The sequence below is a fragment of the Drosophila melanogaster genome, chromosome 3R (genome assembly GCF_000001215.4).
Source record: "Drosophila melanogaster chromosome 3R".
Lineage (NCBI taxonomy): Eukaryota > Metazoa > Arthropoda > Insecta > Diptera > Drosophilidae > Drosophila > Drosophila melanogaster.
Window position 1 is genome coordinate 4892660 of NT_033777.3, and position 26909 is coordinate 4919568.

At 42.3% G+C, this 26909-nt stretch overlaps 2 protein-coding genes and 1 long non-coding RNA gene across 7 annotated transcripts in view, besides 3 other annotated features; all 3 read left to right on the forward strand.

The window, feature by feature from the left end:
• Positions 1-2194: part of a mobile genetic element that runs on past the window's edge.
• Positions 2195-3757: 1563 nt separating this feature from the next.
• lncRNA:CR45580 (long non-coding RNA:CR45580) lies at positions 3758-4628 on the forward strand. The gene has a single exon (NR_125069.1). It is a non-coding gene; the product is annotated as a long non-coding RNA:CR45580 (long non-coding RNA).
• A 7284-nt stretch (positions 4629-11912) lies between these two features.
• Positions 11913-12064: a mobile genetic element.
• Positions 12065-12639: 575 nt separating this feature from the next.
• Positions 12640-12728: a mobile genetic element.
• A 1234-nt stretch (positions 12729-13962) lies between these two features.
• On the forward strand, positions 13963-17422 carry Gnf1 (Germ line transcription factor 1). 2 transcript variants are annotated; one of them, NM_001014605.3, is made up of 4 exons: positions 13963-14063; positions 14130-15460; positions 15523-16431; positions 16490-17422. In NM_001014605.3, the coding sequence occupies exons 1-4, from the start codon at positions 14055-14057 to the stop codon at positions 17265-17267; spliced, it is 3027 nt and encodes a 1008-aa protein (NP_001014605.1). In that variant the 5' UTR covers positions 13963-14054; the 3' UTR covers positions 17268-17422. The 2 variants fall into 2 exon arrangements, with proteins under 2 accessions (NP_001014605.1, NP_524229.1); NM_079505.3 differs by having other exon boundaries at positions 15589-16431.
• Positions 17423-17892: 470 nt separating this feature from the next.
• Positions 17893-26909, forward strand: part of Cdep (Chondrocyte-derived ezrin-like domain containing protein) — a 35025-nt gene continuing 26008 nt past the window's right edge. For all 4 annotated transcript variants that reach the window (NM_001043211.2, NM_169022.2, NM_001104215.2 and 1 more), the window contains exons 1-2: positions 17893-18426; positions 24738-25472. In NM_001043211.2, the coding sequence (NP_001036676.1) occupies positions 25215-25472 (258 nt within the window). In that variant the 5' untranslated portion in view covers positions 17893-18426; positions 24738-25214. The remainder of the gene's footprint in view (positions 18427-24737; positions 25473-26909) is intronic.

Below are 26909 nucleotides of genomic sequence, written 5' to 3' on the forward strand. Positions count from 1 at the left end.
GGTGCATTCTCCAGCCTAGCCCTCAAACGTTGGCTCGAAACCGAAGAAGTAGAGTTACAACTTAATACTACAAAAACAGGTGTCGCTGACATAGAGAGACTCCACAAAACTATAAACGAAAAAATCCGCATCATAAAAAACTCTGACGACAACGAGACCAAATTAAGTAAAATAGAAACAATCCTTTACATTTACAACCACAAGACCAAACACGATACTACCGGACAAACCCCTGCTCACATATTCATTTACGCCGGACAACCTAACTTAGATACACAAAACAATAAAGAGAAAAAAAATTAACGAAATAAATAAGAATAGAACTGAATATAATGTCGACACCAGATACAGAAAAGGACCATTACAAAAAGGAAAATTAGAAGCCCCTTTCAAATTAACAAAGAACGTCGAACAAACCGACGAAGACCATTACAAAATTACTAACAGAAACAGAGAGACACATTACTATAAGACCCAATTTAAAAAACAGAAGAAAACTAATCAACTCCCCATTTTACAGGCCCCTTGTTCACCATAATACTTTTTCTTACTCTGACAAACCTATTCAAATCCCTTCAGAATACGAACACCACTGTCTCCGCATAAACCTCTTGGATATAGACAACCTAACTCACTATTTTAACACTAAAGTAACCAACTATACACATATCCCCCAAATTAAACTTCTACACAATAAAATGTTAAGGGAACTTAACGCTATAACGTTACACCAGACAAATAGACAGAAACGCGGACTAATCAACATAATGGGATCTGCATTTAAATACCTTTTCGGGACACTAGACAATAACGACCGGATACAAATTCATAACCAATTAGAGTCCGCGACAAACAACTCAATTAACATACACGAAATGAGCGACATAATTCAACTTATCAATAGTAACATGCAAAAGATCAAAGAATTTGAAGACGAACATAATAACAGAGAACAAATGCTATACGAACTAATACAATTTACCGAATACATTGAAGACATCGCAATGGGAATGCAACTCTCACGACTAGGACTGTTTAACCCAAAATTACTTAACTATGACAAATTAGAAAACGTTGACAGTAGCAACATACTACAGACTAAAACCTCAACCTGGATCAACACTAACCAACTACTTATCATAGCTCATATCCCTACTAAACAAAAAACCATTCATACTATTAACATAATACCCTATCCAGATAATAATGGCTATCAACTTGATCATATAGACAAAGACACTTATTTCGAAGAACAAGATAAAATTTATAACCAGAACTATCAAGAAATTAACAACGAATGTATCAAAAATATTATTAAGAGAACAAATCCAATATGTAACTTTGTCCCTATAACAGTCGAACAAATAATTAAGTATGTAGAACCAAATAGTATCATCACTTGGAATCTAAACAACACTATCATAGAACAAAAATTGCCAAGAAATAAATAAAAATGTAACGGTTAACGGCAACAAAATAATAACAATAAAACAATGTAAAATCAAAATAGGAAACATAATACTTAACGAAAACAAGCTAAAAACCCCGAGATAAACCTTACCCCATTGTACACACCCTTAAGCCTAATAAAAATAAAACCAATAGAACATAAGGACATTGTACAATTAATATCAAATAATAATATCACAGTTTGTATAGTAGTATCAATCATAAGCCTCACATCTTGTATTGCTTGTATTTACTTAAAACTAAAAAACAAAATAATCCTTGAATCACAAGATGCAAATCCAACTGCATCACCAAGATTGCGGGCATCAACACCAATAGAAGGAGTGGAAGCATAAGCTTCCCTTTTAAAGGGAGGGAAGTAACATAATATGCTTCTCATATTACGTTTACATACTTACACTAATTGTACATACAATCTTGCACATGCATAAACACATGAAACCAGTTTACATTTTTACTTACACTTAAGCGCATAATTTGTTGTGCATCCATACCGTTATTTTTCCGTTCTTTTTTGTACACATATACTGATTAGACATTCCCGTTTCTCGCGACTCACTTCGAGCCGATCAAAAACTCTGTACAGTCAGTCTTAAGCCGACAACGAAGAAATAAAGATCTAAACTAAAAAATACCTCGTGTTGATTCTGAAACTTCTTTAAAGGCGTTGATCTTAGTCAAACGACGGATCATTTGTTCGACTCGAATAGTAAAATACGTAAGTATATATACGTTCTTTTGGGAGGGAGGAAGGAGGCGGGTAGAGATGGGTTGGACAGATAGCAGGTCCTGTCAATGTCATAACTATGTGGGTGTGCCCCATTTGCCGTTGTGTGGCGATCCATAATTATGTTGTCAATTGCAAATCGTCCTGGATTTCCCCCAGTTCCAAGTTCAAACTGATGAGGGCTTGACTCAAATTACACGCCGATTTAGCGATTGTAAAATGCCCTAAGGTAGAATTTTTGAGAAGCGCGTAGAAGGGGCCGTGATATTCCACACAATGCGGATATACAGAAATTGTTAAGACTAAAAGATAAATATGCTCACACATGTATTATGTTTGTTTTTTTCTATTTAACACTTTATTAACTTTTTATAAATATTTTCTTACTAAACAAAAATCAAAATAGAAGAAATTATTTTATTATTATCATTCCACAGTTTCAGGTTCTGCATAATTGAATACAGCTTATTTAGAAAAGCCATTTCGAGCTTACGTTAATTACTAATTTTAAATTCATTTTAAAACTTAAACCACATATACCTACATAGTTTTCATAACGATATATGAAATGAAACAAAAGAGTCTGAATTGATATTTTAGGCTGGATTTCCCCCTTAAAAGAATGTTAAGAAATATTAGTGGAATAACTTTAGTAAGCCTGCAGTAAGGCCTTCCTTCTCCGAATGACCAGGGATAATCATGCAGACCCGGCTTAAATAAATGTTCATTCACGCCTGCCACAGACGTCGTTCTTAAAGGTTTTTCTGTCTCTGTTGAGCTGCTCCAACCCCAAAGCCATTGAAACCGTCGACTGGGCGACTGGCGACTGGCCCGGACCATTAAAATTTCAATAGCTTTCCCCGCGGACGCGGAGTTCTTTCTTCTTGCGCCCGACCAATCGTTTTCCGTCTTGTCTCTTGTCAATATCGGACAATTCATGCGCATTGCGTAAACATCCGTTAAAACTTTATTTTATGGCCGCCATTTTACGGACGTTTTGGTGTAAATACATTTCCGCCGAGCGACATCGGACACTGGACGGACGCACAGCGGAGCAGTAGCCAGAAAGGAACCGCACCCAAATCGGGAATCGGGGCCTGGAAAGGGGACCGATTCTGGCTCAGGAAGCGAAAAAAATGGCGACTCCAACGGACGGCAGATAAGAGAAGGAGACCGGGAGTACGAGAACCGGGCATAAATTATGCACTGCAAAATAAACGACGACTCACACAATAAAAATCGGGAAAAAACTGTGTACGCAATCAAAACGATGAAATGGCAACAAACAAATCGCCGAGGAAACAACAAGTCGAAGCGCAAATAACCTCTACCTTCATTTTAATATCTAATTTCACTTAACTTGATATCATTACTCGTAGCTTCCTAGAACAAATATTTATATAGAATATAAAAAAAAGGTCTTGAAAATATGTGTGGAATTGCTATGTATTCAATTTAAACACATGAAATAAGTGTAATGAAAAAGTTTCTTGAATTCTTAAAACAAACTACAAAAGTTATATTTAATTTTGAGAACTCACCCAACTTTTCTGTATTAGTAGAGTATATAGTAGGCCATACATGAGGCATTTGAGAAAAATTGTTTTTGCTGCCACACAAGAAAGCAATTTAGAGAAGCCATGGGACAGGGGCCAACGAAATAAAAGAAAATCTGACAATTTTAATGAAAAATCTTGCAGATGAAGTGGAGGATGAGGAGAAGGGAGTGCCACCGGTGGTGGGGGTAGTATTTTTGTGACAAGCATGTGACCCAATTATGTGCAATCATGGCAACAAGTTAGAGGAATCATAACAACATTTCGCATTCAGTGGGGATCTGGACTTGGATCTGGATCTGGTGCACAAAAGGCGAAGTGTCACCGCCACAAGACACGAGCCGGCTTTCCCCTACTCCTCCCCATTCACCCCGGATCACCCAGTCTCGCAACAATTTCAATTTCAATGCGCCTGACAGCGCCAGTCCGTCATCAGCTACTCCATTGCGACCCACTCCTCCACGATTTTATCGCCCGAAAATCCCCGGCTCCTAGCCGAGCAACACAAATCAGCAGAAGAAGACAACGTGGATGATGGCGATGTAAGGATGATGACGACAATCAGCGGCAAACAAACAAGTCAATGTTCAAGGAGGGGGTGTACACTGGGAGAAAAAGTTGCGTTTTATGTGGCAAAGCTTTTGACCAAGCAATTTCCCAGACATTTTAAGAAACGAAACGTTTAGTGACGAATGTGAACTCAAAAAATTTTCGCAAAACTTTCAACGTAAGACTTTGTAAGTCTCCCAAAAATTCGCGTACGAATTCGAAATACTTTTATTGGATGTATATTCAAGTGCTGGGAAATTTGCTGCCCATTGTGTATGTCCTAGAAGCCAAGGGGCTTTTGTCCCAGCAATTGGCCACAATTGAATAAATGAATGCACAAACGAGTGGGCCGCTGACAATGGGCGTCTGAGCGACAGTGGGCCGCAGGGCGTCCTAGCTGCACAGTGGGCATGTTTCAGGTAAATGCGGCGCTCATTACGCTTAACAACTCTATCCGGAGTGCAGGACCTTCCTACGCCGAAACCACCCCCCCCCCCCCCTTTTTAGATCACTCTTTGTTCGTTCTCTGCAATTTGCGCTCTTTGTCTGCCAGTTTTGGGGCTATGCAAATAATTGCTTTATGTCCTTGTTCGGTCCGGTCATTATAAGCTGTCCCCTTTCCCCAGTGACGGAAGGACGACTCCTGACGCAACTTAATGAGCTTTCACTCGATTGGCGAGCGCTCTCACCGCAAACTAAGTAAAGTGGATTTCTGCGGCTTGCCAAAAACATAATTGAACATCAATTGCGGCATTTGTTTGCTGGCCGAGAGAATGGAGATGCGTTTAATGAGGATTTCTATGCATCGCATTAAGTGTGTTCATTACGATTAATACCACATTGCAGGCTTAGATTGTCGTTTGTTTTCAGCACAACTACAAAAAAATTAACTATCAAGGAATAATCGTACTATTCTATTGGGTTTTGAATTGGGTTTTAAGAAGATTTGATAGTACCTGTGCCATGTACCCATGCACACACCCTCACCCAGTTTGGAACTCGATAAGCTGGAAATCTCCCACGTTCCACTAAGGAACCCAACGAAGCCAAACCAGCAATTACACAGCGAATTAAGTCAAGTCAACTTGGAGCCAGAAACATTGAACTCTTCTTCCCGCTGCCTCATTAGGCATTCAAGAGGCGTCGGCCAAAAGCCATTGATAAGACCCATACCCCGAATCCAGGGGCAAACCGTCTCCAAACAAAACAATTTACGTATAAATTAATTTACTTTCATTAATTAGAGGGGGCATTAGGCGAAGGAAGCACCATTCTGGGGTGACAGAGTGGAAAACCCAAAGGTAAAAGTTTTCATCTCGCTTTTTGTTCTTTGTCTTGTTCATTTTGGGAAGTGGAAATTTGCATAGCATTTCAGTAACCATCCCATTCTTTCGTTTGCGGAGGAGAATCTCTTTTCTATTATTTGCATGGCAAATTAATGGGCAACCGGAAAATGAAACCAATTTGCACTATTGGGGTCACGAAAAGCACCAATCATTCGGAGAAAGTTGTTATGTTTGAAAACTCCCTGAAATTGAATCTTAACTTGCATGAATCCTAAAGAACTGGCTTATGATATTTCTTCCTCCTAAACTAATTTACAACACTGGCAACAACAACTTTTCGCAAAATGAAGTATTTGGGATTACTGAATTCAATTTCAATATTGATTGCTATTGATGAGATCCCGCCTTTGATGATATGGGTACTGTAATCAGAGGCGCACCTTCCAAAAAAGATCTGTGACTGTTTCGAGATGAGATGAGAAGACTGCGCTTTGAGCAGCGTCAACTGGGCTATAAAAATGCTGATGTGTGTAAACCATAAAAATGTGATTTGCTTGCAGGCAAAGGCTTGAAAAACTATTGTCCCTCTAGAACCAAAGCGCATGCGCCACAGAAACCGAATAAAAAGCATTTAAAATGTACATAAATTAAATCGAAACGGAATTGGAAATAAAGGAAAGGCTGCGAGAGGAAAACCTTAAAAAGTGATGGACTAAAAATCCGTAGGTGTTGCCATTGTCACAGTCTGTTTTCCATTGGAGGGAGATAAACAGAACGAATAGGGTATTAGAAGAACCATAAAACTCAGTCAAACATGCTATCAAATTTATAATTTCGATAAAAATGGCGCCAGTCTCGATAAATATAAAAAAAATTCATTTACCCGACACTAGGAGGAAATAATAAAACTAAAGCAAATAAACCGATGGTATGGCGTTATTAGTGGTCATTACTTGGCCATAAAATCGAGTACATAAATCGAGAACATTATTGAATTTGCGCACATATCAAATGCAAATTTCCAATGGCTTAAGATTTTTCTATTTAATGCCTGCGATGAAAGTAATATATTTTTATACGGTCCAGTTTATGGCTATTTAACGTTAAGACATCAAAATATTTGCGGTGCCAGGAAGGGAGTGGTTTTATAGATATGGTATAATTGACCACCTTATACTATCGTTACGAATTAGCATCCCTTCCACGTATGTACAAAAGTTCCTTAACCTCCACATCATCCATTTTAGCATACAGAAAAACACCTACAAACCACATTAAGTTCATCTTTCATTAATGCTACTATTTCATAATTTTAAAATAAGCCGGACTGGGGAGGAACAAACTGAAGACCGATTCCAGTGCCACAAAGAAACCAAATTTATAACCCAGCAACAGCAAATGGGACTGGAAGGGAGTCCGTCCGAAAGGCACAGAAAGTCGTGTAAGAGAAATGAAAACTTGAAAACCTATAAAAATTTAAATTGATTGTTCAATTAATCTTCTGAGAACTTGACAACAACGGGGCAAGTATGTATGTTTGTTTTACTCATTTGTTTTTCAGGGTGAATCTGAACTACGACGAGTCAGTTTAAATATTTTCTGTATTAAACTTTATATTTGTTGTTCAGAAGTGAACTTCTAAGATGCTCAAAAATTTGGTAAGATTTCTCAGCTAGCGTATAAATCAATACCAGCTGCACATTGCAACACGCATTCAGAATGCCGCCAGTAACAAAGGCCACCAGACAAGTTACATAAAACCAGTTACATAAAGGAAGCCAAAACGGGGAAGAAGAATCAGAAGAAGAGGGCCCATAAAGAAGAAACCCCTGGCCCCTCTCGCACATACAATGCAATAATATTTTTCATAATTTTTCCCAGTCTCTTCGTCCATTTTTTCGTTGGTTGTTAACCTACAGTCAATTAATGTCCCATAATTTCGATTCCGACTTCGTATGCGAACGATCGCAGGATGGAGCGGCCCCGGCTACCCGAACTTGTCAAAAGGTTTTCGACTTTTAATTGCTAATAGGTATTTTGATCGGTGACCGTTCCGGCCGCGCGAGGGTTAAGTTGTTTAATCAGTGTGGAAATGCCGCCTCGGCGGAGCGCGACAAATGAAAACCGATACCGATGATACCGATGTGGCGAATGGCGATGGGCTAAGGGCGAAGTGGCGATGATCCTTGGCGTTCGTTTAACGATCGATCGATCGAGCGATCTGCCAGATTTTGTGCCCCGGCAATCGGCAGCTAATTTCCATGTCCGAGTTTGGGATCCATCGTTGTTGGATGCTTCGCGGGCCCCTTTTACGGCCGCCTCCGCTGCGGCGTCATTAGCATTTCGAGATTTAATCATCAAACATGGCGCAGCCTCGGATCTTCAGCGCGGCTCAGTTTAAATCGCGATGGGGCGATCCGTCGATCCGTCGATCCGTCGGTGGTAATGATGGCATGTTCTGTCCTTTGTTTGGCTGCTTGTCATACATGCGCTTTTATCGGCATTTAAAATAATCTATAAACGGTAGAGGCGCAGGGTGACTGCCAGGTGGTGGGAGATTCCATCAATCTGGGGCGCCATTCGGCAAATCGGCTTAGAACAGTTCGGTGGCAATTCGGTAATCGGATACATCCTGATCATAAATGCCTCTAAGATCGCGGTATCAAATAGAAAGCCAGTGGTCGTGTATGAAAATTCACCTAAGAATGGAAGTACTTGTATGATTCTCAGGTCCGGTTTGGGTAATTGCTGCAAAGAATTCGTGGAATAGTTGTTTTTTACATACAAAACTATACATAGTTTCGCCATTTACCTACCCCTCTTCAGAAAGGTTTTTAATCTCAAACATTGATAATTATCATGAAATTATAAGCAGAATTTAAGAAATTGAAACAACTTTCATAAGAGCACGTCGCCAACCTATTGACCCGCAGAGTAAATTTATTTCCCTGAAGTCAGTTAAAGCCAGTTGTGCGTATCGCTTCCTGCTCCTCTGTACGAGAAACTCTCGATAAGCCCTGCCCAAGAAATACAGCATTTTCATTGATTTCAATTTGCCTGCCTTGCGACGCCATATTTCAATTTCTGACCGACGCACAATTTACAAGCCATAGCATGTGTCTCCAACTCTGGGGCCCCAGCCATTCATGCGACCATCTCTGTCTCCGACGTTGTCTCCCTCTCTTTCTCATTGGACTGGCTGACTGGATGACTGGCTGACTGGCTGACTGGGAGGGAATGGTGGCGGGCGAAGGGCGATGGTCGATGTGCGATGGGCGATGGGCGATGGGCGGAGGACACTGGACAGACAGCTTAATTGATGAACAAAGGCGTTCGGGCCAAAAGTTTTGCGTTTGCTTAAGAGATAGCCCAGTCCAACGTCTGGGTCCTGGACAGTCTTTTTGCCGAACTCGAAGTCGAGGACTTGCAGAAGTCGTACAAAATATTTAACACCCGCTGAGCGTATTTATGGGAGAATGAACCTGTGTGTCCTGTCCCACTCTCCTCGTCTTCCCATTCCCAGTCCAGATCCCCCCATCCTCCGCCCGTATCCCAACCTCTTTGTCATCGACCATGACATGGCTCCACCATTTTGTCTTAGACGGAGCCAGTATGTGTGCCCAGGAGCGCTGAGAGCGCTAAGGGATTTATGATAGTCGAAATATGTTTGGTTATCATGGGACTGTGGGTAATTAATTTTTAGTTTGTAGAAATTTAGAAATTGTAGAGATAATGTAAAGGTGTCCTATTGTAAAAAACATGATCTGTTTACCCCTGGCCCTTTGGATCCGCCACTGATCTTCGGAATCCTCGTTTAAGCTGCTTTCCCACATAGACATGTGCACCTGTCTCGCTCCCACTACCGCAAGATTTGCAATTCCAATTGGCGCGACGTCTGTTCCTGCTGCTGATGATTAGTTGTTGGCTCTGGGAGCGCCGCGCTCCATCGCGCCCTCTCGCTCTGCGGACGCACTCGTATGGCCCTCTCTGTCTAGTCTGCAGCGGTTGCTTTCTATGGTGCGTCCGCGTTTAACCTTCTTTTTATTGCACACACGATGCAATTATTTGTTTTATTAACTGTTGAACATGTTTTCTCCGCACACATTGCGCCGTGTTTTCCCACTGATATATAAGTCGCTTCCAAATTGTAAATTACAAATTTTATTAATTTCTGCCCATGGCAAACTCGTTCTCCGCCGACCGCGCTCCGTGTGGGCTTCTGCTCGATTCGGATGCGGATTCGGATTCGGATTGGGCTTGGACTTGGATCCTTTCCTTCGGGATGATGAACAGTCTCCAGCACAACCTAATAGGGTTTCTGTGTGCTGGGAAGAAGTTAATGGTAATTTTCGAACCAGTCCAGGCTAAATCAAATTTCTACCACAGCTATTCAATTCTCCACCAAAAATCGCCACTCTCTGTCAAAGGAAATGGCCATTTTTCATTGGCTAAGCCTAAATGAGGTTGATTTGCATAGAAAGCCAAGCCAACAACTAATTCTCCCACCCACTTAGTGAACAAAGGCAGGGGGGTCGAAGTGAAATCAACAACCTCAAAATGACTTCGCTAAAAGATTAGTTAACTCTAAGCAAGCTCAATAAAAGGCTAAGCGGAATTTTGCGACATTTTGATAAATATCGAATCAAAATAACGCGTCAAAGTAATTTATCATGATTAAGGGTGCTCAGTGTCGGGGGTGGGGGCGGCAGAATTAGCCAGTGTTAATGATCGATAAATGAGGCAGCAGGGCGGAGCTGTAGAACAAGTGCCGGCCATCACACGCCATTCTCGAATTAGTGGCCAGCAAGAGGAAGAAGTAACACGCCTGATTTCCCCCCTCAGATCCCGGCTTAAACCCTCTCGCAAAAAAACCGAAAAACGTCACATAATCGCAGAGGTCAAATGCAAATTGGCATTGGATCCTTGCGAACGGGGGTGAGTTTGCGCCACCCGGATGTGTATTTATTTACTGCGACGCATAAGTTAAGGTCCTGCCACAGGGAATCCGCCCAAAGTCAATTTATATTCAGGACCTTCGCTCAGTTCCCGAGTGTGGGAACCTTACCATGCGGTCCTGCGTCAGTCAGGATCAGTCATCTGGGCGGAGAATACGAACCCCTTTCCGGTCTTTTCCTCATTTTCCACTTGTTGTGAGCTGAGGCCAACATAAAACATATTTTTGAGTATCAGGTGATTTTCTAGTATTTGATCAAATCAATTTTTAATGAAAATACATATATAAGAATCCACAAAAAATGTGGAGAAGAGATTTGCAGACATTTTTTACTTTCATTGAACGTCATTTCTTTCTTAACCCTCTTCCGCAGGCTTGTTTGTTTATGTGAAATTTAATCAAAATCGGTGTTAAGCCGTGTTTATTCACATAGGCCCCAAGGGTGACATTCGGTGGCGTTTAGCACGTGCAACCGCCGCCAGCAAGGTCGTTGGGTGGGAGGTAGGCGGTGGAGTGGGTGGCTCGGCCGCAACCCTTAATTGCGCGTGTAATCAGTTGGCTAAGGGGGTTGCCCACCGCCGCGGAACAGGGGGAAATCGGTGGAGGGGGTCTAATGCCCTGTAAATGCAACTAAACAGCTTGTGCGAAGCATTAGGGCAAAGGGTGCCGGGGGATTTGACTTCGGGGCGATGTAAAGTGGCGTTGATTATGTGATTGCGATTTGATTTGATTTGATTTGATTAGATTGCGTTGCATTAGCGGAAGATTGATGGCGCATATGTCAAATAACATGTTAAATGAAAAGGCAAGTTGGCATTAGTTGCATTCTCCGCTTTGACATTTATTGTAAAGTGCAATTTGCTGACACGGACTAACAAGCTTTGCATTTTTTCAACATGCATTTCATGGGTAACGTGGGACTTTCTGCTTTTTTGTACTCCTAGTTTTATTATCATCTTAAATCGGCCATGAACTCTATGAAATGTTTTGAAGGTGTGTGTATTTAAGGCAGAGATAGGCGTTACTCATTAAGCTATTATAACTCCCCATATCTGGACTTTAACTTATTTAGTTACCGGACGTCGAACATGAACGCTTTTTCTTGCAGTGTAACCAGCAGCAAGAAGCTCAACTGTATAAACTTTATTTTTTAAGGCCTTTCTGAATTGATCCAAGAAAATATCTCATAAAGATATAGATGGAAATTCGAGATATTTTTAAGAGGTTAGTATCCAGTAATGTATATAGGGCCTCGAAACCTTTGACAAAAATTTATTCGCATTTTCGCAATTTCGCATTAAATTCTACTCTGTTAAAATATACAAAAATGTATTAAGAGTGAAAATAAAATATATTTATAAACCAACAATCTTGCGCTGCTTCTATGTATCTGGAATCTTCTTCTAGCTTTTATAGTTCCTGAGATCTCGACGTTCGACAGACGGACATGGCCAGATCGACTCGTCTATTGATCCTGATAAGAATATACTTTATATGGTCGAAAACGCGTCCTTCTGCCTATAACTATAAACTTTTTTAACTATCATTTGAATAAGGCGTAGTTGCAACTCAAATCAAAACGTGTCAGAATCGCTATTATATATAAACACCGACACTAGACCCTCGACAGGTGAGTGTCCTGTTGGCAGTTACCTAAAGTATATCTGCAGGTGTAAAATATAATGCTTAGTTTATACCATTTAACTTTTAGCCAAAATGACCCAAGTTCCCATTGGCCTCGGCCCAAATATGCTTTAATAGACTAATCGCGAACTGGCTGGCATTTCCTGCTCCGGATCTTAGTCTACTCGCATAGTGATGGCGTTCGAAACGCCCAAGCCCATCATCTTGGCTTATAAGCCAGGATAATACGAATGTTAACAGCAGCAGCAGCGGCTTCTCTGCCCAAAATACATATGTACATAATGCATTAAGCATTAGCCACTTGTAATACTAATAATATCAAATGCTCATTCTAGACTACTTCGTAAGCACCGGCTCAATTATACAAATATAGAACATATTCATACTGTAATAAAAAATAAATCAAAAACCTTTTATTGCAGTCTTCCAATTAAACGCATTTTGAGAAAAAAAAAAAACAGAGAATACTATAGTCGAGTTCCCCGACTTTCAGATACCCGTAACTCAGCTAGAGTGAATGCGGACGCGCAAATTTCATAATTGATTGAAATAATTCAAATTGGCAAGGCAAATAATAAAACGAAGAAAAATCTTAAGTTTTCAAAAGTGGGCGTGGCAGTTTTGTGCGGCTTTGGATACAAATTTAGATCGATAGAACTTTACATGACTTATGAAATTATGAAAAAATATCAAATTCTTCAAAAATTTAGTTTATAGTATATATAGTATAAATGTGGTATACCCTTTTACTCCTCGAGTAATGGGTATAAGTCAATAATGTTGAAAATACGATTATAAGAGTAGCCAGTTGAAAGGTAACTTAATTTTAGGTATATAATGGTATTCGAAGCGTGACAGAAATATGAATAATTATTTTATATCTCAACGCTTCCTTCTATTCCTGAAGTCGCCTTTATTTTCGCCACCCTATTGTGTCAGGTCTGTGTACAATTGTACATTGAACAACAAACTATTTAAAAGAGAATATATGTTGAAGCTAAATAATAAAATAAAAATAACTAAATAAAATAGTAATTAAGTATTCGGCAAAAAATTGAGCTCAGCATTTGAAAATTTTACAGCCCCTCTGATTTCTATCAAAGACAAAAACCTTATATCAGGAGGGTGCCTTCGCTAAAAACAAATATACATATATGTGAAGGATGTCTCCGCTAAAGATGTATTCGCTAAATACATCGAAAATCGCATGCGATATGATCTGTAGATCTGCACTTGAAGTAAAAAATTGGTGAAATTAACATTCATGTAAATAAAATTATAACACGGTTCACGAAATCAAAGTCATCAAAGACAAAGAAATATATAAACAATAGATTTATCAGTTTTAAGATTTGCAACGTGCAGCCCGTTGCCGTCCGAACTTTTTTGTTGGAATATCGATTACAACTGGATTAGATAACCAACTGAATGTAAAGTGGAAAATACTTTTCAATTCCTCGCTACAGTGACAGAGAATGACAAAATTGATTTATTGGTTATTTATCATATTTAATAACACAACAAGTGTTATGTTCATTTAATTTCTTTCCAGTTTTTGTGCCTCTTTCATAAAATTGACTTTTTTCTTTTCTGTACGTGCTTAAAACAATAAATTCTATTTCCTTTTCATTCGCAATTCACCGTTGCGAATTTTTTTTTGCTGCCCAGACGACTTTATACCTTTTGTATCTTGACACACATTTAGTGAGCTATCGATAACGTTCAGTGCTTTTGATTCTTTAAAATACTTATACTAGTTTTTTTCAATCGTCACCGACGCGGTTACACTGGGGATTTCGTGTCTGGTAACACTGTTCCGTATTCTGAAGCTCGCAGCATTAATTTTATAATAATTAATTCCTGCCGTAATGCAACGCGTAAGTTGTGTAGAGACAGTCAGGCACTAGGTGAAAACATCAATTTAACAAAATCATTTGTTCCAGGGCATTGACTCCTTTTTCAAACGGCTGCCGGCCAAGGCGAAAAGTGCCGAGGCCGAAAATGGAGAGACGCCGTCGAAGGCGCCAAAACGCAGGAAAGCCGTGATAATTTCCAGCGACGAGGACGAGGTGGTCAGTCCGCCGGAGACCAAGAAACGCAAGGCTTCGAAGACAGCATCCAGCGAGGATGATGTGGTGGCCGCCACACCGGAACCGATTGCGAAGAAGGCCAGGAACGGGCAGAAACCAGCGCTCTCCAAGCTTAAGCGGCACGTAGATCCTACGGAGCTTTTCGGTGGAGAAACCAAACGGGTGATTGTGCCCAAGCCGAAGACCAAAGCTGTTCTCGAGTTCGAGAACGAAGACATTGACCGGAGTTTAATGGAAGTTGATCTGGACGAGAGTATCAAAGAGGCTGCCCCCGAAAAAAAGGTTCACTCGATAACCAGGAGCTCTCCCTCGCCTAAAAGAGCAAAGAACAGCAGCCCGGAACCGCCAAAACCCAAGTCAACAAAATCCAAAGCCACCACTCCGCGTGTGAAGAAGGAGAAACCTGCGGCAGATCTAGAATCCAGTGTCCTAACAGACGAGGAACGCCACGAGCGTAAACGTGCTTCCGCCGTGCTCTACCAGAAGTACAAAAACCGCAGTTCGTGCCTGAACCCCGGCAGCAAAGAAATTCCAAAGGGATCCCCGGATTGTCTGAGTGGCTTAACCTTTGTCGTAACCGGAGTCCTCGAGTCCATGGAACGAGAGGAGGCGGAGTCCGTGATCAAGGAGTATGGCGGAAAGGTGATGACCGTGGTTGGAAAGAAACTCAAGTATCTGGTCGTAGGAGAAGAGGCTGGACCAAAGAAATTAGCTGTGGCTGAGGAACTCAATATACCCATTCTCAGCGAGGACGGGCTCTTCGATCTAATCAGGGAGAAATCAGGAATCGCTAAGCAGGTAAAGGAAGAGAAGAAAAGCCCGAAGAAGGAGCACAGCTCCGAGGAGAAAGGGAAAAAGGAAGTCAAGACTTCTAGAAGGTCCAGTGATAAAAAGGAGAAGGAAGCCACTAAACTGAAATATGGCGAGAAGCATGATATCGCCAAACATAAAGTCAAGGAAGAACACACTTCCCCGAAGGAGACGAAGGATAAGCTTAATGATGTACCAGCTGTTACCTTGAAAGTAAAAAAAGAGCCCAGCTCCCAGAAAGAACACCCTCCGTCGCCAAGAACTGCCGATCTGAAGACTCTGGATGTGGTCGGGATGGCCTGGGTGGACAAGCACAAGCCTACGAGCATAAAAGAAATCGTTGGCCAGGCAGGAGCCGCCAGCAACGTGACCAAGTGAGTAACCTAAATGTATAAATGGTAGCTTCCACTTTCAAAGTTATATATTTATTATACAGTCACAATTTGAAACTGAAAGCCAAACAGGAGAGGGTTAAAGTTTTACATTATTTTAATTTTCCTAGGCTGATGAACTGGTTGTCCAAGTGGTATGTTAACCATGATGGAAACAAGAAGCCCCAACGGCCCAATCCTTGGGCCAAGAACGACGACGGCAGCTTCTACAAGGCGGCCCTACTTTCGGGACCCCCTGGAATAGGAAAGACCACGACGGCGACTCTGGTAGTGAAGGAGCTTGGCTTCGATGCGGTGGAGTTCAACGCCTCCGACACACGCAGCAAACGCTTGCTCAAGGATGAAGTGTCCACGCTGCTGAGCAACAAATCCCTCTCCGGTTACTTTACAGGGCAAGGCCAAGCGGTCTCCCGCAAGCATGTGCTCATAATGGACGAAGTTGATGGCATGGCCGGTAACGAGGACCGTGGTGGAATGCAGGAGCTGATTGCCTTGATCAAGGATAGCTCTATTCCAATTATTTGCATGTGTAATGATCGCAACCATCCAAAAATTCGATCCCTGGTTAACTATTGCTACGATCTGCGATTTCAGAGGCCTCGCCTCGAGCAAATCAAAGGGAAAATAATGAGCATCTGCTTTAAGGAAAAAGTAAAGATATCACCGGCCAAAGTGGAAGAAATCATAGCGGCTACCAACAACGATATTCGGCAATCCATTAACCACATTGCCCTGCTGAGCGCCAAGGAAGACGCTTCCCAAAAGTCAGGGCAGCAGGTTGCCACCAAGGATCTGAAGCTGGGACCCTGGGAGGTGGTGCGAAAAGTCTTCACCGCGGACGAGCACAAACACATGTCTTTTGCCGACAAGAGCGACCTTTTCTTTCACGACTACAGCCTGGCCCCGCTCTTTGTGCAGCAAAACTATCTGCAGGTCCTACCACAGGGAAACAAGTAAGTCTAGTTTACCTAAGCCAAGGGCGTACCCATTCACCAACTTCACTCTTTGCAGAAAGGATGTCCTGGCAAAGGTGGCAGCTACGGCAGATGCCCTAAGCTTGGGTGACCTTGTTGAAAAGCGTATTCGTGCGAATTCTGCTTGGAGTCTTCTACCCACTCAGGCCTTTTTCAGCTCGGTCCTTCCTGGCGAGCACATGTGTGGCCACTTCACTGGACAGATTAACTTTCCCGGGTGGCTGGGCAAGAATTCCAAGTCTGGAAAACGTGCCAGGCTGGCCCAGGAGCTGCATGATCATACTAGGGTCTGCACCTCGGGCTCAAGGCTATCAGTGAGGCTGGATTACGCCCCCTTCCTTCTGGATAATATTGTGCGACCTCTTGCAAAGGATGGGCAGGAGGGTGTGCCCGCTGCTTTAGACGTTATGAAGGATTACCATCTACTCCGTGAGGATCTGGACTCGCTGGTCGAGCTTACATCCTGGCCCGGCAAGAAATCCCCACTGGACGCAGTGGATGGGAGAGTAAAAGCCGCTTTAACGCGATCCTACAACAAGGAGGTTATGGCATACTCCTATTCCGCTCAAGCAGGCATCAAAAAGAAGAAATCAGAGGCTGCTGGAGCGGATGACGATTACTTGGACGAGGGTCCGGGCGAAGAGGACGGAGCTGGTGGCCACTTATCATCAGAGGAAGACGAGGACAAGGACAACCTAGAGCTGGATAGTTTGATCAAAGCCAAAAAGAGGACAACTACGTCAAAAGCGTCTGGTGGATCCAAAAAGGCTACATCTTCCACGGCTTCAAAGTCTAAGGCCAAGGCCAAAAAGTGAATGCACTAACGATTTCCTATATTATATGATGATTTTTTTGCCATCAAATTTCCCATTTGTAAGTAGTTTTTGTTTAAAATCTCATGAATGGCCGGCACTGGCCGACACTGTTTATACTGCTGAAAATATATATTTACCAATAAAATATGTGCTTGAATTGCAAAACATTTTATTATAACACTGAGTGGCGTAGGTGTAAACTAAAAAGGGAAAAATTGGTAATAAAATAATTGTCTGTATGAATAATACTACGAAAGAATTGAGATGATGATTTTTTAATTGATCAATTGTTTGCTTTAACTGTATAAGGATCAAGAGCGCGAATATGTCAAGCTCAAATTTATTTAAAAAAAATTGTTGGTAACGCGATCAGTGATGGTCACTCCATGCTCTATAATTTAAACTAATTTGTACTATCGTACATTTACATTTGTGAAAAATACGTTTACAATTTAAAAATTAATTTAAGTCTTTAATTTATACTTAATTAATTATTATAAATATATTATAACATAATAACGTTTTTGGCCTGAAACAAATCGATGATGTTGCGAAGCACAATCGATAATGCAGCAATCGATGTTTCGGCAGCCCTGCTATCTCGTGGTAGCGCCAAAGAGTATCGTATCTGAGTTTTTTCCCCGATGTCAACGCGAACGGATGCACGTACTGGGCAGCGGAAAATGCAGTGAAAATTGCCAGAAAAGTCAGGGGACAGCATGTGCGGGCAAATTCAAGCGAAGCATTCGATTAACTGCCAGAGTGCGCGATCCACTTGATTTTCCGGGAATACCTGCCACGTTCGACGGGTTTCGCGTTCTATATTTTTCGCACTGAAAATTCTCGGCTTACGCGCGCCTGTGTGTGTGGGAGTGTGTATCTGTGTATCCGTGTAAAGGGCGCAGCTCGGCGAAAAACAACACCCATAAATGAGCGAAGCCAGCCTGGCGTCGCGCTTTTAATCAAATTAAAATTAATTGTAGTTCAAAGCGTCGAACTCGTCCGCTTTTTTTTGTTTTTTGCGCAACTCTCTGAAAATTCAATAAGCACGTAAATTCCAGCACACACACAACGACTTCAACCGCGCACACACACAGATACAACGCTGCCGAGCTGGGCGAGCGAACGCGAGAGCGAGAGCGAGCGCGCGATAGAGCAGGCAAGTGCAGACTCCGATTCCCTCCCACACCCCCTGCCCAAGCACCCACCCCATTGCTGTTGTTGTTGGGCCAGGCCAGGCCAGTCACAAGGACACTCTCAGCCTCCCAGCTCACGCATACATGCTCACGCCCGAGAGCCAGGGTTTTGCGCTCCTCTCCCCTTCCCATTCCCCTTGCGCTCGGTAAACAGGTGCCGCGCCTTGTACCGTTACTTTGCCTGCCTTCGGAGGGCTTCGTGCTGCGTGTTTTGGCTACACATGTTTACCTTTCAGCACTCGCCCAAACGTCATTGCAGTGAGTGTGAATCCATCCAGGGGTCAAGTGGGGGGAGTGTTGTGAATGAGGGATTCGAATAAACGAATTTTCCAGCTCATAGCTGTCGCCAATACTCCTTTCACGCAGCATGCAAATTGAGATTTACTCATAATGTATTTTTCGCCCACAAGCCATTTGTCATAAAAACGGTAAAGAATATGAATGTGATTTTAGGTTTATCACATTTCGATAGAACTTATGATGCCACTTGTAAGATAGGATATGCTATAACATCCAATTTGGATGTAAAGATAGCGTTTTTTTTTTTTATACGGGAAAAGAGGAAGAATGGCTCTGAAATGCTTATTTTGCTCCCAGTCGAAGTACACATTGTCCACCTATTAATATATTCAAGCTGAATACAATTTCCTTGCTTTTTCGCCTTTCGCCTTTCATCTTACCCGCATCCTGCCTCATTTTTATCGCCCTTTTCACATTTCTCTGCACACAGCGCTCCATATTCAGGTCATTGCATTTGTTCGACGTTCCACCCCATCGAAACACCACCCACTTCTCGCCCTTCCCCACGCCCCCTCTGACACATTATGCTGCGATCGTCCTGCGTGTGAATGTTTACTTTTCAATAGATTTCGCTTTCGTTCACTCGAAAGTCTGTCAGTGGACAAGTTCTTGTTATTTTCCGCCTCATCGGCGGACCCTGCATTTTTATCGGCTCATGAGGTCAGCGCATTTTTCTGTGCCATGGGACGTATCTCTATTTGCATAGTGACGAAACTCTTCAATAATAAACTCCGCAAAAAGACCGAAACTGATATCAGAGACCTTCCGATAAATGGTTTGCGATAAGGCAGAACAAGGAACACAGTTACAGCTGGGCACCCCTAACGGGTTCAGTATCTTTATCCAGACTGCAAAAACAATAGCCAGAAATGAAATAGATACACCATGGGTGTACATGGGTGAAAGACAGTTGTTCTTGCGTAAGACGACCTCTGTTCATATTTTGGTTGAATGCGAGGTCTGTCTGTAAAAATATAGTATAGTTCGACATACAGGAGGTTTCACTGTACACCACACATATGCAGCACTCTGTTTACACCGCTTCTTATCAGCAGAACGCGGTGTGTGTGGGAGAACCGCTTGGGGCGGGCTAGCGGCACAGATAAGCCAACGCCGACAACACACTTGACTGAAGAGAGCGGAACCGAAGCTGTCAAAATACCCGTTTGTTAGCAAGCTGGTCGTTGAGTTTTTGGCTAGTCAACAGCCCTTCTGACATCATCATTGGGGCTCTTTTAGGATGGATCAAAGTCCCGGCCTAAAAGTTTGCCGTGTAGAAAACTAGGCATATTCTTCATATTCAGTACGTAGTTTGTAGGGTAAACTGTTGGAATATATTTTCCACTTATGACAATGTCGAAGCCATTACACGGATGCAATGGATAAATATAGGCCGAGACAAGAACAACTTGACTTGGCTTGTTGGCCAAAAGAGAACGAGATATTCGTGCAGACAAAATGAGTTAATAGTGGACTCTGGAGAGACTATCTGTCGTTGAATCCCAGAGATACACAGATACAACACACAAAGTCCGCTGATGGCCGCATTGGCCCGGCTAAATTAAGTTGCAAGCCCACTTCCAGCCTATGCCCACATAAATATTTAATTTGCGATCTCAATTCGCTTTGTTGGCTTTCTGAGTGTGTTTTTTTTTTGTTTCATGTAAGCCAGCAAAAGCGGAGAACATATAACAAAATGAGGGTGGTCGTTGATGCGCGGTTCACCCTTGTTCTCCTTTGTTTTTCGGCGATTTAATTGAAATTTGTTTACTCGCCAGTGATTTACACTCGTTAGCAGGTTTTCTGGTTTTGGTCAAAGCATAAAACCATTACCATTTCCGTTTTCAGCTGCCTGAAAATCGAAATGTATCTGGTGTCACGGCCCGTCCGTTATGTGCTGAATATAAATTAAGCACAGTCAATGTGCTTGATCCCCTGTACAGTGGACTCAGGCAAAACCACCAACAGTGCTTCGCAATAAATAATCAATAATCAAAAGTTTTTTTTATTGCTTTCGTGAAGGCTTGTTAACGACGAAATACTTTGCTTACTTCTTACTTTTTCTTACTACTTTGCTACTTCTTGTAGTGCTATAAACATTTACATGGCATTTATTTGAAAGATTCCTTTAGAATATGGTAGCAATCCTCTGTAGGAGAGTGTTCAATATCGTTTGTATAGCGTGCTACTCAATTTTCCTATACAAGATAATTTTCTTTTTTCAAAATAAAACCAGGATTTGAAGAACTTTTACCATTTCTTCTCCATGCATATGATTTTGCCACCTTTAGGCGGCTTTTATCGTACTTTGTTCAACAAATTGCCATAATTTGTTGTAAATTCCAATCAAGTGGTTGCCACTAGTGGTTCGCATGGCGGGTGCGGCGGTTCGGGTCGGTCTAATCAATACCTAGAGCCACTTGTTTGTTCGTTCAGTCGAAGTCTTGTCCAGCTGTCACTTAAATGGTTTGTGTGTATGTGTATGTGAACATTATTTTCCACTTCGTACTGAGCAGGGGTCTTGTTCACATGCGACTATGCGAGTATCTGTGGATATCGGGGTATCTGCGAGCCACCCGTGACAATACTAATTGATTTCCCCACACAGACACTGTCCCTTTTGAGTTTTCTTCTGCGGTGTGTTGCGGTTGTTCATAAGTTTCCTCTTATTATATTATATTATTGCCATTGCTGGCTTCGTGGTGTGTGGTGCAAACTGGCAAATAATTCGTTAAACTACGGATTACGTAGCTTGGGAAACAGTTTTTGCGGCTGATAGCATTGCTAAAAGGAAAACCTTTCATTATAAATGTAACAAAATTTAAGGAGCGCAGTGCATCGAACAACGGTTGCAGATAGCAATTAAGCAATTCCGGCTATTCTGGCTATAAGGAACATCATATGCTCACTTGCTGAATAGTAGAAATGCAGACGAAGAAGGGCTGGCTCAGGCAAAAATTTGCCACACACATGTCCCTCTGCATATACAAACATATACATATGTATGTGCTCCTATATTATTCTGATGCTGTACCCCCCTATACCCTATACATACCACCAAGTGTGTGCCATAAAGAAAGGCTGTATACCGTGAAGTAAACAAAGAGCCGAGTCATATAAAAGAGCAACTGCCTGTGGTTGTATGGTATGGTATGGGCATGCGTGAGGGGCGGGGGCGGGGGACTTTAAATAAATATTTTAATGAACTCCACTAAAGGCTGTGCCGACGCCTAAAAAGAGTTGACTTTGAAACGCACTGACTGGCTGCCAGTAGCAGCAACTACAAGAAAGTCCGCCTGGCTGACAGACAAGCGGAGTGCATCCTTTTATACTCACATGCTCGCACATCAATGCAGTGCGTGCACTTTATTTTTAGACCACTGTAGAACGTGGAAAAAATGCAAGAGGTGCAGGGAAATGGAGGGAGTCCAATACCATGTACCATCTACCATCTACCATGTGGGATGTAAAAAAGATTTTTTCGTTGAAGTTTTAATTTTTCTTTCTCTGCTTGTTCACAAACACCCAGCTGCAATTGTTGTTCTTTGGGCTTCGGCTTCTTCCCCGGCAAACTGTCTTATTTTTCGAAGAAATCTCCCAATGATTCATCTCTTTCACCCGGACAAGTCGTGCGGGAATTATGAAAGATGCTGGAGATACATTTTAATTGAGATGCACACAAAATAGATTAATAAAATTGAGTTCAAGATTGCACAGGCCTAAATTGAAAGTCGACACGGTCAATATATTTAAGGAGATCTGGGGAGTAGGGCCCAATTGAAAGGAAAATTTTGTTCAAGTCGCTAAATGGGGCTGTCAATAGTGGACAAACAAATGTTATATAGAGCGTTGTGTGCTCATGAGATATCGATTATCGAGTAGATTAAGATATACGAGTGTAACATAAGTGTATATCAAATGCAAATTACCTAGATGCTTTTGACGATTCCCATGTAGTTAGTTAGTTTATAGTGCAGCTCAGAGAGCAAAAGATTGATGATAAGTGCTGTACGCTTTACGATACATTTCTGACATTAACTTTTTTCATCAAATATTAAATAAGAAACCACGCCCCATTTCCGACCTTCTCCTACACACCTAGAATGGCGAACGAAACTTAATTAATAAACCATGAATTTATGTCACTCGACAGCATATAAAGGTCGTAAAACTTTGATGGGTTACCAGCTCGCTCGACTTTCTGGGTCACATACTGTCGCACAATGCCTTATATAGGTAAAGATACGAGGAAGTGGGAAAGATGCATGGACTGGTGGCAGAAACTTACATCTCCTGTACTTAGAAACTTGTTAAACTTTACTTGACAAACGACAGACTCGGCAGTGCTCAACTTGGCTGCCAGTGATTAAGGCGGACAGATTTGCAGCACATGTGGCACATCATTCGCCAATTTGGGCCCGGAATGCGGAGCGGTATGCAGCCAATAAGGCGTAGCAGTTGAGAAATATGCGTCTTCTTGGCGAAGCGGATTTGGTCAGAGCCAGCTTCCAACTTCACCTAGCGGTACTTCAACCCCATTCTGCACTGCCAGTTACTTTTTAGTGGTTTTCCAGGACAACTCCATAAGTTTTAGAAATCCGCAGATCATTAATAACGTGTCATCGTGATGACCTCTTTTTCTGATTAGCAGTCACAAATGAGAGATGGTTTTATTTACGATAAGCTAGCACATCCCATTTAGATTCCCACAATTAGCAAAGTTAAAAATAAAGTGCATTTATTTTCTAAGCACAAGATCTGTATGAGCACATGCTCATCATTTGCATTATTTATGGCCAAACGTGACTCCTGCGAACCGAGACCCCGAACTGAAGAAGGGCACTTAAGTTTGTTTGGTCATGCCATATGCATGTGGGAGAAGGAGTTTCTTGACTCCCTGCAGATAGTGCTTCGTTATCGCAGCTCCAGACAGTTCCAACCCATGAATGGCCGTCCGAAAAGCGTGCGGTTCATTGAACGCCATGGGGTTTGGTTATCATGCCAATGTCTTCAGCAACCTGACTTTGCTCCAATGTACAAGGGACACCATCGAATCGCATCGTAAATTCACACATTTCACGCCCCATTCAACCTCGTGGATGGGGCTGGCTGGCATCCTGTATCTAGCAAATTGACAGCCAGCCGGCCACGTTCGCATTCAAATTTACGATATATGAGCCAAGGCATAAATAAATGCTTCTCGGCGAACGCCGGTTTCTTCATAATTTTTCCACCTCATATTATTATTATTTTGCAGCATATCTTCTATGGACTGCCCACACCACAGTAGGCGCCAAACTTATTTTCTGTTCCATCGACAAATTCGTATGTAGGCTGGCGATGACTTCGAGTTTTTGGAGTTGAACTCTTCTGGTGCTTTTCTTTTTAAAAGGTGGGCTGTCCACGTGGGTTGGCTTTTCGGGGCCCGTCATACCCGATCGGCCTGGACAAGCGGTGCACGGGAAACCAGATAGAGAAACTGAACTTCCATTTGATTTGCCGCTTTTCCAGCCAAAACCATTTCTCTTGTTTATGCCCCGTGGGTCGCTTTTGATAAGCTTATTTATTTTCACAGGTGGCCCACTAATTTCTTCCTACCATTCCTCAATGTAGGTCTCTTTCGGTTGTAGATTGTGATTAAGCTCTATAAGTATTTAATTATTACCAGTCAGTCATTTATATGCTCGGCTTTTATGCTTTTAATTTTTCAATGAGAGGATGCCTGTGATTGTCGCCCACTTCGTCGTTCGTTTATTTTTGAAAACATTATAAACAATCAGATCTATCGCCTACGATTTTCTTATGTTGCAATGTGCATTAGACGATTACCAAGATGGCCAATAGCATTCATGATATCAGCAAAATTGGTTTTCAAATTTGTTTGCTTGTAAATAAAACCAACCCTTTGCTCTTAATGCTCTTGCAATCACTTAAGATAATGTCTAACTCGATGTTCTTCTTCCAAACTTTGTAGGAACCCGATGCCAAGTCCCGAGGAAATCCAGTGCCACACATGCGTGTTGTAAATTTTAATGCGCCCAGAAAACTTGAGAAGAACGACCCAGTTCTGCTTACCATAGATAGAATATGCCAGAAGCGTTTTTCATCAGACCCAGGAACTCAAGAGAAACTATTTGACCCGAGAAATTGAGGCAAATGTGAAACATATGTGCGAGCTGGAGTGTTGGCGTTACATTTTTGGTTATTGTTCTCTTTTGACCACGAACTGAAATTGAATTAACCACTCGCGGAGACAATACGAGGAACAATCCAAACCAGCTGAGCAATACAATTAAGAAGACAAACGAAACATAACGAACCCAGTACCATTCCAAGTTAAAGCATTTAGCCCCAGCCTCCACAGAGACAAAGGAGCAACTAATCCTGCTCGTTCTATGCCACATCCTCAGCAGGTCCCACGCCAGCGGTAAGCAAGATTCTCGTCTACAAAATGTCCCTGGCCGACATGGGCACAGCCTCTCGATCCGCCGGCGGAGAAGGTGGTAGACACTATGATCTAGCCACGGGCGGAGCTGGAAGTGGGGGTCATCCAGTGGGCGGCGGTCTGCCCGGAGGCCGCATGACGCACTCCCTCAGCACTCCTTCCGGGGTGGATGGCACGCCCTCCACACCCCGACATCGCGGCGGCAAAAAGCTGACTGTTCGCATCCAGATGCTGGACGACTCGATCACCATGTTCCAAGTACAGGTAAGTCTGTCTTCACTTAGTGACTAAATAACTCGAAATTAACCAACAACAACTATTCTATTAAAAACGAGCAAAGGGTGTAAGTCCTTGCTTCACTTTATAAAAAATCCCTCAGGATGCACCTGTCGGAACGGAAGTAATCCGTTAAATTAAAATGCATCTCCATTCGTGCACAACTTTTCCTGAATGTGGAGCACTGCCTCGAAACAAACGGGTAGACGTGGAAATGGCTGAAATATATGAGAAGCTACTTTAATTAAATGTGAACTCGAAAACGTAAGAGGAAAGGACAGGCTAGTATTTTTGCGACAAAGGCCCTTAGGATTTGGTGGGCGTGGCACCCAGTTCATTCGTTTGGCACAAGGCCAGAAAATGGGCATTTCTTTTCGCTGTTTTCCAGTGGCAAACAAGCTGAAATCAACAGGAAAATTGGGTGGGGCTGCTGCAGATGCAGAACATCCATTCTTCGGCTCCTTTGCCTTATGGGGCCATTTCAATAGTTCAATGTTCGATAGATTGTTTTGCAAATTGTTGTTCTACAAATTCTGAATCTGTAACGATCGAAAATGATAGTTTATGTATTAATACAGTGTAGTAAATATAGTAAATCTATATGCCATTTCCCTACCACAAACAGAGAATGAACATTTTCAAAGACGTAAGGTTGTCAATGTAAGCAATGCCTTATGGAATTGCATACCGGGTACCTTAAAGTCGAGGCTTTCGAATTGAATTTAGATTTTTAGGGCAATGATTCATTCGGGGTCTGGGAACTGTTGGCAGCTGGTGCTGCACTTGTCTGAGTGCCGACAACAAATCGCATTTATGCAACTGAATCTGCCCAGAAATACACTAGGTGTGCCTATTTTTGCCCATCTCCTTGGCCAGGCTCTTACTCGCATTCGTCTTTGACCTGTAAGTCAGGCACTTTAGGCTGGTTAATGGATTCTGCCATAGTTGACGCTGTTTGCTCATTCTGCCGGTGTTTCTTGCGCCACTTCCTGGCTCCATTAGCCCGGCCTAGTGAAAGGCTTAGAACTTTTTGTTTCGCAGTTTAAGTGGCCACGCCCAAATGTGTACACTTGAAAAATGACGAAATAAAAACGTATTTTAGTTTTTGTGAAGATTTTGCAAATGGCTAAGCTCAACTAATTGTTGACGTTGGAGTTATTTGATGTGAAAATTACAAAAAAGGACGAATTTATTGAGTTCTTAGAGTTCAGTGTACCCCGAAGTTTTCCCTGAAACTGTAGACACATTCCAAATTTCGAAGGGCTTCAACAGGCGAAACGGACGGAGAGCCTGCGAGAAGTGGATATGTTTCAGGGCAACATCCAATTGGTTGCCATTGCTTGGGTGGCTGTGGTTTTGGACTGGGTGTTAGCCACCTCGTCGTCCTCGTTGGGCTTCTGGCCTAATCTTTTCTCGAAACAGTGG